At 41.6% G+C, this 14,751-nt stretch overlaps 1 protein-coding gene across 2 annotated transcripts in view; it reads left to right on the forward strand.

The window, feature by feature from the left end:
• ERG (ETS transcription factor ERG) overlaps positions 1-9,498 on the forward strand; it is a 65,238-nt gene extending 55,740 nt beyond the window's left edge. For both annotated transcript variants that reach the window (XM_082337883.1, XM_082337884.1), the window contains 4 exons: positions 1,914-1,982; positions 2,349-2,405; positions 4,248-4,295; positions 6,686-9,498. In XM_082337883.1, coding sequence (XP_082194009.1) covers positions 1,914-1,982; positions 2,349-2,405; positions 4,248-4,295; positions 6,686-7,206 — 695 coding nt within the window. In that variant the 3' untranslated portion in view covers positions 7,207-9,498. The remainder of the gene's footprint in view (positions 1-1,913; positions 1,983-2,348; positions 2,406-4,247; positions 4,296-6,685) is intronic.
• The last annotated feature ends 5,253 nt before the right edge of the window (positions 9,499-14,751 follow it).

Genomic DNA, 14,751 nt, shown 5'->3' on the forward strand with positions numbered 1-14,751 from the left:
TCTGGACAGACAGAACTTGGAAACCCCTGGAATCATGAACAGAGTCCTTCTGAATTTTTTGCCAGATGATAAAGTCCTCAGGCCATGAGGTGTCTCTAACTACAATTAATTGCACTGTTGATCTCAACCTGGTCAGGACATCTGCATGTTACAATGATTCACCTGCACACCAGTATTCTGCTCAGAGATGAGCACATGTGCAATTCAGGTTATTTTCTCCGAGTTTCTGAAGGACAAGGCTGTGGAATAGTTCTCAAGAAACCAGAGATAAAAAGGCACTAGTTATTCAAATGTAATACAAAGACAAATTGCATATCTCATCAAAAGCAAAGGTTTTGAAGTGTAAGATTCTGAGAGACAATTGTGCTGGTAGTGCCAGTCTGCTCCTTAAGCCAAACAGACTAAATAAATTAAAGGCAATTTGGTTGTGAATTTCACACTACACTTTATTTCCATTCAATACTTCTGATCATAGTGCTTGGAAATGGGCAGAGATACATCTGTTTTGCACAGAGCCAGTCTATGACTGTTTCTTTACTTCCTAACTGGTTTCATTTCCAAACATCATTTCTAAAATAAAGCACAAGCACTGTTAAGAATCAAATAATCTACACCAGCTTAGTTCTACCAGGTGGGTACTGCTACCCTCCTGAGATCCTGGCCAGGCAACATAAGTCTCTGATTTTGGCAGCAATTTTAGCTAATGTTTTAAAGCCAGCCGTAGAAAAGCACGGGCAACTGCAAAAGATTTCAAAGGGTAAACCAAACATTTTAATTTATCACATGTACTTTATGAAGAAAGCTTTTACATTTTAGTTTCTTCATTTTTATATGCTAAAGCATTTAAATGAAATAGAAGTACTGAGTAAATGAAAGAAAATTTGGATACATAAAGTTAAAAGAGCTTTTCCCAAGAAGCAGAAAGGAATACTTAAATAGATGAAGCAGGAAAAAAGCTATCCACTTTTTGGAAGAAATATAATATGTGTACATATATATGTTTAATATTTAAGCATGTTCACTGTTTCCACATGTTATGTTTCTAAAGATCTGTGAGGATACTGGAGTGTGGAAGGGAAAGTGAAGGAAAAAGAATTAATAATTTGAAATGACTAGTAGAAGAGAAACAAGTGAGATGATTGGCAAAGTGCAGCCACCAGTTATCCCAAAAGGCTGGATTTTGAATGATGAGAGTGAGACCAGATGGTGCATCTGAGGAAGAGAGCACTTGCAAGCATGAGGAGTAACATCACAGGGAGAGCACAATAAAGCGCATGATGGCAATGAGAGCCGGTGCAAACACAAACATACAACAGTGATTTAGAGGAATCTCCAACAGACAATACCAAGACTTTGTTGTCTCGCATATCTCTGCCTGTGACCAGGTGGCAGAAAAGGGAACTCTCAAACTCAGCCTACAAGGTTTGATCAATCTCAAGGGGTGACAGCAACAGACTAACAAATAATAGCACATTAAATCAACTAAAGTCTATCTTCTTAAAATACTGTTACATGCTGAGATTGGGAAGGAATGGTACACAGTTTATGCTTAATCTGAGCTCTGACCTCTTCGGGGACTTTTCCTGCAAGACTCTAGCATAGATTGTCCATGATGTGCAGCACATTTCATTCCTCTGAGCCTTTGGAAATTATGGACTCTGTAGCCTGTTTGTACCACCTATTTCAGTGCAGTTCAGACATCTAACAAGAACACGCACCTCTAAAGAGCAATGCAGAGGGCAATGTGATACTGTTATTTTTAGAGACAATAAAGACGATAAAGGTTTCAACAAGGAGTATCCTTCCTATTTCAGTAATTTTTCCAATCCAATGGGTCCCCTAGAAATGTGCCCCTTACGGATGTAAACACTTTATGCCATATCTGCATGAATCAGTATATTTTTCCTTTCCAGATTTGCCTTATGAGCAAGCCAGGAGATCAGCATGGACGAGTCACACCCACCCCAGTCCTCAGTCAAAAGGTAAAAAACATCTGCATATGTCTAGCCTGTGGGCCTAATGCACATCTGGTGCAACCTGGATAGATTCTGAAGTGAACTGATATGAGCTACCTCAGCATTCAGCTTTGGAAGATTTTTACCTGTGCCTTGGCTGGAAAGCCTGTTAGCTGTGTATAGGCAATACTGGGTGGAGTCATTGGGGCAGCCGCATACTTCCTTGAACTCAAGCTTCATCAGGTCCATGACCATGTAGTCTTATAAAGCTAAGTCCTGTTGTGACCATCATTGAGTGGTGAGCAGCAGGAGTCCCAGGCCTGTGATCTATCATAGGTTTGGTGACCATCTTCCAAACTGGAAAAATAACTACATGGGTTTTTTCATTTTCAGCTACTCAGCCATCATCCTCAACAGTTCCCAAAACAGAAGACCAGCGTCCTCAGTTAGGTGGGTGTCATTTTGTTTGAATTATGCCTGGGTGTGATGGGGTTTGTTGAATATGATAAGAAGGACAGCTCTCACCTACCAACCAGAAGCAAATTGCAATATCTGATTCAGACCACTAATAAGACCTCCAGCTGGTGACCACAAAATCCCCAGATGTGTATGAGTTGGCTCGATATCTGGATCTGAGATGAAGGCTCCCATGGCCATTGAAAATTACTTTTTGTAATGTTTAATGGCAGTGATGACCTTGCAGAGTGAAAAAGCTGTTAAACAAAGTGCCTATGTACAGTTTAGGTACAAAGGTGGAAGGTAAGGATGTCAAAAGACCATATACTCCACAGCAGTTGAAATGTGCATGAGCAAAGAAAAGAAAACGGATTACAGCATACAGAAACCTATTTGAATTGGGCTCCTGAAATTAAACAGGAAAATTAGGAGGGTTCTTAGTCTATTGGGAAACTGAGGAGAAAGCAGAAGTTTATGAGTCTGTAGACTACTGATTTTGCAAAATGGGTGCATTTTTTGTTTTCAAAGCAGCTAATCCATGGGGTAGGACCTAATCCCTTATTGTGAATTAGACTGTGCTTTGGACAGGTAGCTAGAAAGCACTGCAGAGATTCTGAGTCAGTTATGGCTTTTGTTAACAGCAAAAGGGTAGAAATAGGAAATAAAAGAGATTTGGAGGATATTGTTAGCTCAGAAGACTCTGAGCCTGTTTTTATCGCATGGATTTCAAATCATTATTCTGGTTTTTGTTATAGCTAAATAAGACTGTGCGCGTGACTACATCTCATTAACTCATATGCATGCTGCCTGGGAAGTATTATACTGTTTTTTTCCCAAATAGCATTTTATCTAATCTGGCCTTCCAACCATGAGAATCTTTCAAGAAATATACTAATGATTTGTGTAAGTTCTTAGGACCATTTAATGGCTGTGTGTGAGCTGCACAGATTATTTAAATGTATAAGAAATATAACCTGATTATCTTCTTGGCTGTAAAGCTGGCATCCATTTGAGAGCAGCTGGCTGGAGACGAGGCAGCCCAGCAACAGGGTCATTCAGCGAGGGGCGAGGGGCTGTGCTTGCAGCCCATTGCTTTTGCATTTGTACTTCTGTCACAGCCTTCCCTTTTTCCTGTTGTACTTCAATCAGGCCAAAATAAGTTTTCATGTCCAGAGGGAATCCCTTGAGGAAAACATTGAAATGCTACAGGCATTGTGTGGCTGACGCAGGCTCTTCTGAAAACCCTAGTTGCAAGGTTAATACAGAGGATCCCTCACTGGACTCCAGTGACAAAGAAAAATAGACCCAGCCACATTGCCTGGGTTCAGCCATGCACTCTCAGCCCTCTTCTGGAGGCTCTTTTGGCACAGAAGAAGTTAGCAGTGGCACGGGGAAAACAAATGTGGCCTCACAAGAAGAGAGGCCACTGTCCTTTGCCGGGGGCGACTCTCACCCCATTACCTGTCTGTGCCTGTGGGCCCTGGCACGCTGCAAGGGTCAATAGTACCAAAGGGTGCCCGCGTGTATGTGTACTTCATTTAAGTAGGAATCAGAATATTTCTGAGCAAAATTTACAGGGTGCCTGAACATATGCTTGTGCACACTAATACAGTACAAAAAGCAAATGTGTATCCTTGCAATTGTTCACTTGCACACCCAATTTTAAGGGAAAACACACAAATATTGTGATGCAGAGAAAGGAACTGCTTTCCCCAGTGTTGGACCTGCTGTCCCGTCAGGTGGTATACACTGCCCCTTACAAGGTTAAAAAATAACACCTGAAATATTTGACATCATTGTTACATGATTTAAAATCTTTCTTTCAAAATTTTGTAGATCCATATCAGATTCTTGGACCAACCAGCAGCCGACTTGCAAATCCAGGTGAGAAGGGATTTTGCTGATTTAGGAGGATTTCTCTTCACTGCTAGTGTCCCCACTTCAGCTTTAAGGCCAGACCTGGAAGGTGATGTGACCAGTTTTACCGCTCTTCAGTATGACTCAGTGGGAGCTGATGATACCCAACGTGTTGCAGGATTAGGTTTCTAAATTACACAAGGGTGGGACTGAGGTCACAGATTAAGACACATAAACTCATGTATCTTAATGTAGGTGTCTACATATGAGCTAGGTGTTTTATTTCCCATGATACTCATTGGAGGCGCATTGTGACAGGGGCTTGTAGCATATTTCAGCTAAAGATGAGGAACCTTCTCAGTGAGTTAATAACAGTGATTGTGAACTGTGCAGATTTCACTGTTGCTGCTCTGAGTCCGCAGGACACACTGTGGCCATACATTGCCATAATCAACATCATAATCTGCCACAATGGATTGACATTGTATGTGCCACTTACTATTTCTCCTGCTTTAACAGCCACAGGGCACAGTGTTCCTTGTTCCACATTGAGGTCTCCTCAACCCCCAGTAACAATGTTTCTTCTTACAACCATTGTATGGCTTTTCAAGACATGAAATTGCCAAAATACTGATCCATTTCCTTCCACTTTATGCCAAGCGACATCAAGCACAGTTCTAGATTATCTTACTTTCTAAAGAGTTTTGCATGGCATAGGAAAGCAATTAAGTATTAAGAATAAGATTTTCCAAATGGCCTAAGATGGTGGGTTTCCAGATGACACTGATCTTGTCTAGAAGTGGAGGCCTACCTCCCTTTAATTTGTTCGTAAACCCCGGCTTTTACAATTTGTCAAGTGTCCATTTGGTAGCCTTCATTACTGTGGAAGACACTAACATGATCTGGATTGGGATACTTTTTTAACATTTGGATATGGAATTCCTACACACCATCATTCCTGTGCTTTAACATGTTTTGTGTGTTTATAAATTGGTGGAATTACTCTCTCATTAAAAGGAAATTGACAGCAACCATTTATTTTCATAGGATTATATATTACATTTGGAAGGCAAGTGTTTATGTTAGAACATATGTTGGATTGCTTATTCAAAAATTTGTGTTTTGTCCAGTGCTGAACTGTTTATTGATTTTCAAAGGCTAATCCTCTTGTTATGTTTCGTGTATTAAAACTTGCATGCCTTGCTCATACCATGGATTCTTTTGTTTGTTTGTTTGCTTAATGCATGTTAATGGAACAGAAGAAATTCATTAAGGACAGTTTGGATAAATATAATTTGAATGAATATGGGTTTCAGTTGCACTGAAGTATAAACTACTAATGGATTTCAGATGCTACTCTAGCTTGATGTTTTAATTCGCTACTATAAGCTTTCTAAAGAAAAGCTTGTTTATTATACCCCCGTATCTGGTTTGGAAAAAAAAAAAGAAACCCAACCGATTCCTGGTCAGAGATGTACTTAGAAGTTAGCACATACAAGCTGGTTGGCAAATTCTGCTGACATTGTGCTTGTGAAACAGATTGCCTCGCAAGCTGCTTCAGCTGTATTTTGCATCATTTGAGTGCTGCTTTCTTAAGAAATGCTAAACTTTTAACATGAATATCAGTGGCAAGGCCCTTTGAAATCTACTTTCAATTGCCTAACATGGTCAAATTTTGTTCCTATGACTCTGGGCAACACACTTCTGCAAAGTTGACAGCAGACTAATTATTTTCTTTTTAAGATGAAATTGGCAGAGGAGGGAGAAAAAACCAACAACATTTTAAGTCTTAACTTCAATAATCATTTAAACTCGTTTGACACAGAACAATGACAAGACTGTATTTTATGGACCTTTTCACTGTTCTTGCAAATGTTTTGCCCTATGGTTGTATGCAGTGCAACAGCAAGCTAATAAGTTTCCGTTCTGCATTTCCCCAAATGCTGCAAATGGATGATATGGTTTGGCATGAGCCCAGCTTTCTCTAAACTTCTCCATTTTGTGTAGGCTTATTCCATAGCAGAGAACATTTAGTTGCAACATAATGCTGTGAGAACAAGCAAACTGTTACGCAAGTGAAAGCTGTTTGTCCTGAACTTTAGAGATTAGTTTCCTAAATGAGCGCTGCATTATTTCCCCATCAATTGTCTACACTGAATGACATTAGGTAACTATGAAATCTCCATGTAATGGCATTCTGCCACTTCGATGAGGGAAAACATGACACATTACAATTATCTCTGCTCTTTAGGATTTCATGAGATGGGGCTGGGAGAAAGGGGACTAGTTAAGAGTAAGAAGTAGGAACCGACATTGCAACATTTCCTAATAGCGTCCTATGCGAGAGCCTGGAAGAATTGATGTCTTAACATTATTAGTCACTAGTCCTGACATTTCTATTTCGTTTCCCCCCGCAGGGAGTGGGCAGATACAGCTATGGCAGTTCCTGCTGGAGCTTCTCTCGGACAGCTCCAACTCCAACTGCATCACCTGGGAGGGCACCAATGGGGAGTTCAAGATGACCGACCCCGATGAAGTGGCTCGACGCTGGGGGGAGCGGAAAAGCAAACCTAACATGAACTATGACAAACTCAGCCGTGCGCTTCGCTACTACTATGATAAAAATATTATGACTAAGGTTCATGGCAAGCGCTATGCGTACAAATTTGACTTCCACGGAATTGCTCAGGCTCTCCAGCCTCACCCCCCAGAGTCATCCATGTACAAATACCCGTCAGACCTCCCCTACATGAGCTCCTATCATGCGCACCCTCAGAAGATGAACTTTGTAGCTCCCCACCCCCCTGCTTTGCCTGTAACATCGTCCAGCTTTTTTGCTGCCCCTAATCCATACTGGAATTCACCAACTGGAGGTATCTACCCCAATACCAGGCTGCCAGCTGCTCATATGCCTTCTCATCTTGGCACCTACTACTAAGTGGGGAAAAAAAGAAACACCAGAAAAAGCAAAGAAAGACACTTCTCGCTGGGATACAGTCCCTGATGAATTGCAATGAACTCTATTGGAGTACACAAATTAAAAGTGCCTAAAGAGACAAGTGAAGGTTTGGCTGGGAAAAAACACATTAAAAATAGATGTCAAAAAGACTCTTTGTAGTAGGGATTTAAAGGAGATATTCAAGAAGTATTAAGATACTGAAGTGTAATGTATATGGGCATCGACTCTGTGGACCAAACAACAATAGACTATTGTAGGTAAAAGCATGAAATGATAAGGAAAACCTACGAAAGCTAGTGGTCTTAAAAAGTTGATAAGCTTATGTGTAAAGTTTGATGTCTTGCTAGTGCAAAACTGGGACTATACTACAGCAATATAAGGATAAGTCTATAGTGACCTAACATACAATATATGAATCATTACAAATGAGGGGGGAAGAAGGGAAAAAAAAAAAAAAAGAAAAAAAACCTACCTGTATTTAAAAAATCAAAACATATCAAGAAAATAGACTGGTTTAGTGTGGAAGCTGATTTGGAATATAACAGCATTGTTTTGGTTAAAATCAAATGCATTCCATTCATCAGAGTGTTATCAGCTACTCAAACTGTGAAGACAACCCAAACTTTAAGATTCCTTGACAGTATTACAGGAACCCTGAGCCAAACATTGGAAATGAGAATGTGCTGAAGGGCAAGTGTATGATTGTAGATCAGAGGCCTGCACCTGACAGAGGAAGCAGAAAGGAGAAAGAGGAGGACAAAGGTGGTGAGAATGGGAGAAAAGAAACTTCTTTACCAGTAGAGACTGAAAAGACTGAAAACTTAGTAGCATTGGGACTATGAAGAAACACTTGTTTGGACTTGTGAACCATATTGCTCAGTATCATACCATTCCCAGTATTACAGGAGGAACAGACTTGATTTTATAGTAATAAAAAAAAGTGGAAAAAGGGAAAAGCAGAAGAATTCAGAAATCAGAATATGCATCTCTTTAAAAAAAAAAAAGTAAAACTGGAATTGTGTTTGATATTTAAAAGTTACCCGTTAGAACCTCATCATTATTAAGGGAGTTTGTTTTCTATTGGTTAAAGCAAGAGACAACTCCTGACTGCCAAAATCAGAAATCATCTAAGTATTTTTGTTAGGCGGGCGCCAGTTTTTCTTTATCGAGTCGCGAACGCTGTGCGTTTGTCAGAATGAAGTATACAAGTCAATGTTATTTTTTCCTTTTTATATAATTATTATATAACTTATGCATTTATACACTACGAGTTGATCTCGGCCAACCAAAGACACAAAAAAGGGACAATCAAAAATATTGTGGCCTTGAATTTTAACTCTGTATGCTTAATGTTTACATTATGAACATATTAGTACTTAGAATGCAGAATGTATGTAATAAAATAAGCTTGGCCTAGCATGGCAATTCAGATTGACACTGTAGTTTGCATTTGCATTTGCATTTTTAGTGCCTGACACACCTATTGGATCTCCTACTCACCATGTTAAAATATGCTAGGCATTTTGTTTTAAAATTTTGTTTTGTGAAATCTGGCAATCATGAAAATGTAGAACCAAATAGCAATGCTTAGCCTAAGTTCAAAGTGGACAGGTGCTTTGTATCTTCTTTTCCAGACAGTTCTGCTAAAATACTTGCAGCCCTTCTTTAACAGTGCCTTGCCATTCTAGTCCTGAGCTTCTTTTGCCCAGAGATTGCAACCATGCCCAATTCTTTGACAGCTTCATGGCCAAGATTGAAAATGAAGTCTAAAGGAGGCCTCTAAGGAAGAATACTGACACCCAGAAATTATCTTTTGTTGCCGTCAGATTATGCGGCATAATCTCAGCCTGAGATGTATTTTCATACTGAATCATATGTTGAATTACCATGCCCCCTTGCTATTAACACATACTGTATCATTATTAGTAAATAAAGTGAATAATGAATAACTTCCATTATTCCTCACTTTAGAACGGAGTGTACGGTAGCTTGTTAATTTGTCATTGCAGTCTGTCCTGGCTGTTTACAAAGGGCAGGATGTTTTCTTTCTGTTCTAGATTTAGAGGCTTCCCACACCGTACCCTGGGCCCCAAAACTACATCTGGTGCCTAATGGCGTGACTCCATTTTTTTGCAACACCAGCTGAAGAACTGGTCTGGAAAATCAGCACTGACATTTATGAGTGGCTCTCTGCAGCAGGCAGTGTTTACTGCAGAGACCCCAGACAGCTCAGACCTCCAACTGTATCCTTCTTTTTTGCTGTTCTTTTGTCTCTTTTTCAGACAGAATGGGTGTGGGTTTAGGTTTTATAGCAAATGTTCCGCATATCCATTTTGTGGAGCATTAATCAGTGCTGTGCAATGGGAGCCTACTTGCCAGACTCCCATGTTATGGGTGTCTTGGTGGCAGTTTATAAGCACAGGATTATATTAGTAATGTTTGAGACTTGAGCAGTGGTATCATAAGCCTTGTGATCGTTTGGGAAATAAGCACTGTAAGTCTCTGTCTCTCAAAAAATAAAAACTCACGGAAAGGTTAGAACAACTGAACTCCTGGAAAAGGTTAGTCATTCACTGTTTTAGAAAGCTATGGCAGGCACACCTACATGCTGACTATAAGAATAATAGTTTGCCTTTCAGTGAAAATACATCTACAGATGCTTGCTATCTACTTCATGTGTACTTCCAACTCAAAAAACGGTAAGTGTATTGTTGAACCACCTTTTAATTAAACATTTAAAAATCCAGATAAAACAACCGTCTTTGTTTAGATTGGCAAGGACATGCCTGGAGGCCTCCAAAGGATCCCTAGTGCTCACAGAGCTGCCTGCAGGATTTCCAGATTGTGTTGCCTGGCTGCTATCATGTGCAATGGGAACAATATCTTGACATTAAAAGAAAGGGTCCAAATCCTGGGACAGGGATGGAGTCACAGCAGATGGCATGATGGAGACCCCTATGATGAAGAACAAAATCCTACAGTAGGCCATGGGTAAGCTCACTGGTGAACCAGTCCAGGACACCCATCTTAGAGCTACACCTTTCCCCAGGACCAGCTGACAGCTTTCAAGGAGCCTTGGAAAACCTGAATTTTGCAGCCCTGAGGATGAAGAGGAGAGTGAAGGATGGAGAGACCCTACTGCTGCTGCATTGGGACGGGTGGCTCTGCTGCTTGCAGGGCCTCCCTACCCCAGGGGCAGCAGCCACCCCACGGGGTCTTCCTGCTGGAGGGCGAGGACCAGCCCAGTGTCCCAGGGCACTGCCAGAGGCAAAACAGGCAGTGAGCTTATGCTAGTGTCTCTGCTGCTCCCTGCCTGCTACCCAATCTGGCCCTGCTGCTGGGAGCCAGGAAGACCAGAGTGAGGCCAGAGTTTTAGGGGCTGGTTCCCAGTTCAGACCATGACAAGGGATGGGCCCCGTACAGGTGAAATGCAGGGAGGCTGCACAGCTCTGCGTCCATACCATGAAAGACATTCACGCAAGGTTCAGCCAGCCCCCAAGACCTGGGCTGAATGTGCCATCTATTTGCCATTCAAGCACCTGGATGCATGGACAACATGGCCCTGATGAGTCCACATTTGTACAAGTTGGTCATTTTGATAACTTTGGCCCTTTGTTTAAATTAGAACTTCTTTTAAAGTCAGTTATCGGTCAAGTCTCATTCATACCTTATTACAGCACTCTGAGGACTTCTCTGGAAGTAGAAGCTTTATTTTTCCTGAAATTTAGAGATATACATGTGTGCTTATCTTTCACCAAGTAATACACATCTGCCTGAGAAGCTACACTGTAACATGGGAAGTGACGGTGAGAAAAGTTTTAAAAGTAAAACTAGGAAGCTCTAATTTCATCATTCTCGATCAAGATATTTCCCCTAATATTAAATTGGTTTTAGGGAGTATATAAAAAATGCCTTTGAAGGATGTACTTTACAACACTTGTATTGTGAGTTGTAAGGAAAGATTGACAGAGGTTAGGACAGCACAACACCAGCTGTAATGAACTTCTTCATTCCCCACACTTTCCACATTCAGAAGAGTCCACATTGGGTACCTCAAACACCACATGCTTTTTAAACTGCCCACAGAAACACGGAGATCATCAGTGATTTAGACTTTGTTCTGAAAACTCTTCTTGCTCAGACTCTTTCTTACACCAGCTAAGATCTAATTTTAAAATAAATTTTTAATTACAGATGCGTTGAAGAAAGGTAAAAAACCCTTATATTATATGCTTAATGATTCCATGATCTTTTTCTGTGCCATCTTTTCAAGTTTTGGTCACATCAGGGGAATGGCCCTGAGGATATTCTCTGCTTACCTAAATCACTGGTACCTCATCCATCCAAAGGATTCAGTTAGCTCATGCCCGAATTTTAACTGCCTCCTGAAGCGATCCTGATGCAACACAAGTGCTTAGTTCCTTATCTAGTCAGTGGAGGGAGCCCTCGGGTATCTTCACAGCAGATCCTGCCTGCCTTTGGGACCTATGTTGAGGAGATTAGGTGCTACCATGGAGGCCTTGGGCTTGGCTGGGACCTTGTTGACCACATCAGCAGGACAAGCCCTTTCATGACTGACAAATAACCCAGTTATGTGACAGCAAAGTCTGGTGGAAAAAAACAGAGCTCCCTTGTGCTTTCTTGGTAAAGAAATTTCTTCTTTTTTTCCCCTCACTTGAGTTGTCACATCGCTCTCTGTATTGGGCTGTTCAGAGAGCCCTTCCTCATTAGAGCTTGGCTAAGAGCTCACAGCCCTTAGAGTTCAGAGGAGGCCACTGTCCAGCACTTGGCATTACACTGAGGGAGGCAAGGGCTAAGGAATCCATGAAGCCTCCCCCTTGGTCGATTAGCACTATACCCCTCCCTCCATAATGAGCACTGCATACATGCACACCTGGTCAATGCAGGAAGCTCTCAACTATACAATCCCTCATGCCTCTAATGATCTGGTTATGTCTTGACCTCTGTGCAGACCACAAGAGTGGGTCACACCAGGATTTCAGCAAGAGAAAACAGGAAAATGAAGTCTGGGTAAGCCACACCATTTTCAGGAAGCACATGAGGTTGCTCAGAAGGCTGTCCTGGCTCCCTGCTTGTTTTCGGGCTTCAGCTGCAACCACCAAAGTGGCTTGGCTCCAGCACTGCCCCTTGGGCACTGTGACTGCCCCTTCGGAGCACTGGCAGCTGAGACTACATCAGATGCATGACCCAGTGAGAGCCTTGCTTGAACAAGGGGAACCGCTTGGTGAGCTGAGAATATTAAGCCAACTGGAATGTGGAAAACCATTTCAAAATGTAATGGCCATCATTGTTTAAAAAGGCACATATTTTCAAGAACACTAAATAAAACAGCCAGGCTGCTTAGGCTAGGAATAGCCCTGAGATGTACTTTGAAATCACTGGAGCGAGGACTTCTCAAAACCAGGCTCAGAAAATTTCTTGGGTTGTGTACCAGAATCTTGGGCCATATATAGTTCATAAAAGAATAAGGGGCAGAATAATTTTCTATGCACAATCCTAGAAGAAGTAGTGAGAAAGTCTACTTGGGAAACCCCATCCATCCTCCTTACTATTACAGAACTATTTTCTGCTGTATACTTACTGATGTTTCCTTAACCCTCTTCTCATTTGAAAAGGTCCCAACTCCAGGGTATTTCCACTCATTCACTTAACGCAGAGCTAATACATCTCATTATCAAAGAGGGTTTTTTTGGGTTTTGTATTTTGCAATTTCTTCTGATTACTCTCCCCATGCATCACACTCCAGAGTTCCTAGCCTGCCTCAATGTTTACAGCTTTCCAAATACTTGTAATTTATCATGCTCCCTTTGACTGGATGTCAGCCAAGCTTAGATGTATTCCACTTCGCAAACCTATCCCTCTTCTTCTCTGATAATTGTTAATGGGCCCTTCCCCCCCCACGCCGTCTCTGCACATGAGCAGGCCTGAAGTCTCCTGCTGTCTAAACCATTTCCATCTATGACTTCTGACTGCCTCCTCCTTCCTACTGGAGTCTATGCCTCTCTTCCCAGTCAAGCAGTTAATGTGCTTGTAGCGTCACCTGGCTGAAAAGTCTTCCTTGAGCAGCTAAAAGACCCTTCACCCCTTCAGCTATGAATGGACTTCCATGTTCTTCTTTGTTTGGCGCAGTTTCTTTCTTTCTCATGAACTGAAAAAACTCCCTTTCTCAAATCTCTCCATCAGCAGACCACTAGGAAGGTTTTTCCAAATGGTTGTTGTGAACTTGCTGCACTAATTCCACCAGCTCATTTCGCCCAGCTGTGCAGTGTTTATTTTGGCCCTGTTCCGTCTGTGTCCCGACCAGGCTAAAAGCTGCTTCAGGCAGAAAATGCACATACACAGAGCACCCAGCAGTGTGTTGCTGCTTAGTACTAGATAATCATGAGTAACGTTGCCAAAAAAAGTGCCTATACATTTCTAGTTTTCTTCATGATGAAGATGTCATTCTACTCCACTGGAAACTTGAAAGCTGCTCTGTGGAAAATGGATACAGGGTTCTTAAAACAGGCACAGGCACTTGGGCTAAATGATTGACGTGGTCCTTTTAGGCTTCAAAGCAGTCCTAAGAGGATATGAAAGACCAGTTTTAAGTTTTAGACATGTCTTTCACTCAATTCTTTCATATATTTTTTCAAAACTAATTACCAGTTTGTATCAGCAACCAGCCTTGTAGACCCCTTGGCCACCTGAGACGTGAGCGCAGGACTGCCAGGAATGATATAGGGCTTCAAAGACCACCTTCCTGCACCCTCCTGGAGAAGAGCTGGAGGGCCTGTGAAGCTCTCCAGTACACCTGCAGCAGCACTGACCACAGAAACGGTCAATTTTTAAAATAGTGTCCCTTTTCCCTTGTGGGTTGGGGAGGGGTATGTTCACCTGCATTACTGTAGACAAATACAAGGGGAAGAAAAAAAAAGGGGAAAGTTAAAATACTAATTCGTTTTATGGTTGAAAAATCACCCCATGCTGTCTAGTTCCCAGAAACACTGGTCTGGTACATCAATATATTTCAGTTTCCTGGGATGAGAATGGCATTCAGATGACCCAGCCATGAGTCGGATCCTATTGTGCTGGATATGGTAAATACAGATCATGACTAACAGATGTTGCTTTGAAGTGCTCATATCTTTAAATACACAAGACTAATAAATGCTGGAAGAGGCTGTATTTTTTACCAAGACTAGCTGAACATTTTCCATTTCAGGTCTTTCTTCAAGGATGGAGGGTGGGATTGTTTTTTTCTCCTAACATGCTCTGAGGATAAATCCAGGAAACATGTAGAAGGTGCTTGGACATTGCAATGGGCTCGTATCCTAACACAGATAGACAGCTCACAGCCTGGCTCCCCAAGGGACTGTTTCCCTGAATGACTGCTGGTTATGACTATGGAAAAGTTGGAAGTGGCTCTGTATGGTTGTACGCAAGTTGTAAACTTCCCACCATGAGTTTCCAAGAAAAAGACAGAAAATTAGGACTAAAGCAAGTGGCACACAGCCTTTGGGG

The sequence above is a fragment of the Platalea leucorodia genome (assembly GCF_965183815.1).
Source record: "Platalea leucorodia genome assembly, chromosome: 2".
In the NCBI taxonomy this organism is placed as follows: Eukaryota; Metazoa; Chordata; class Aves; order Pelecaniformes; family Threskiornithidae; genus Platalea; species Platalea leucorodia.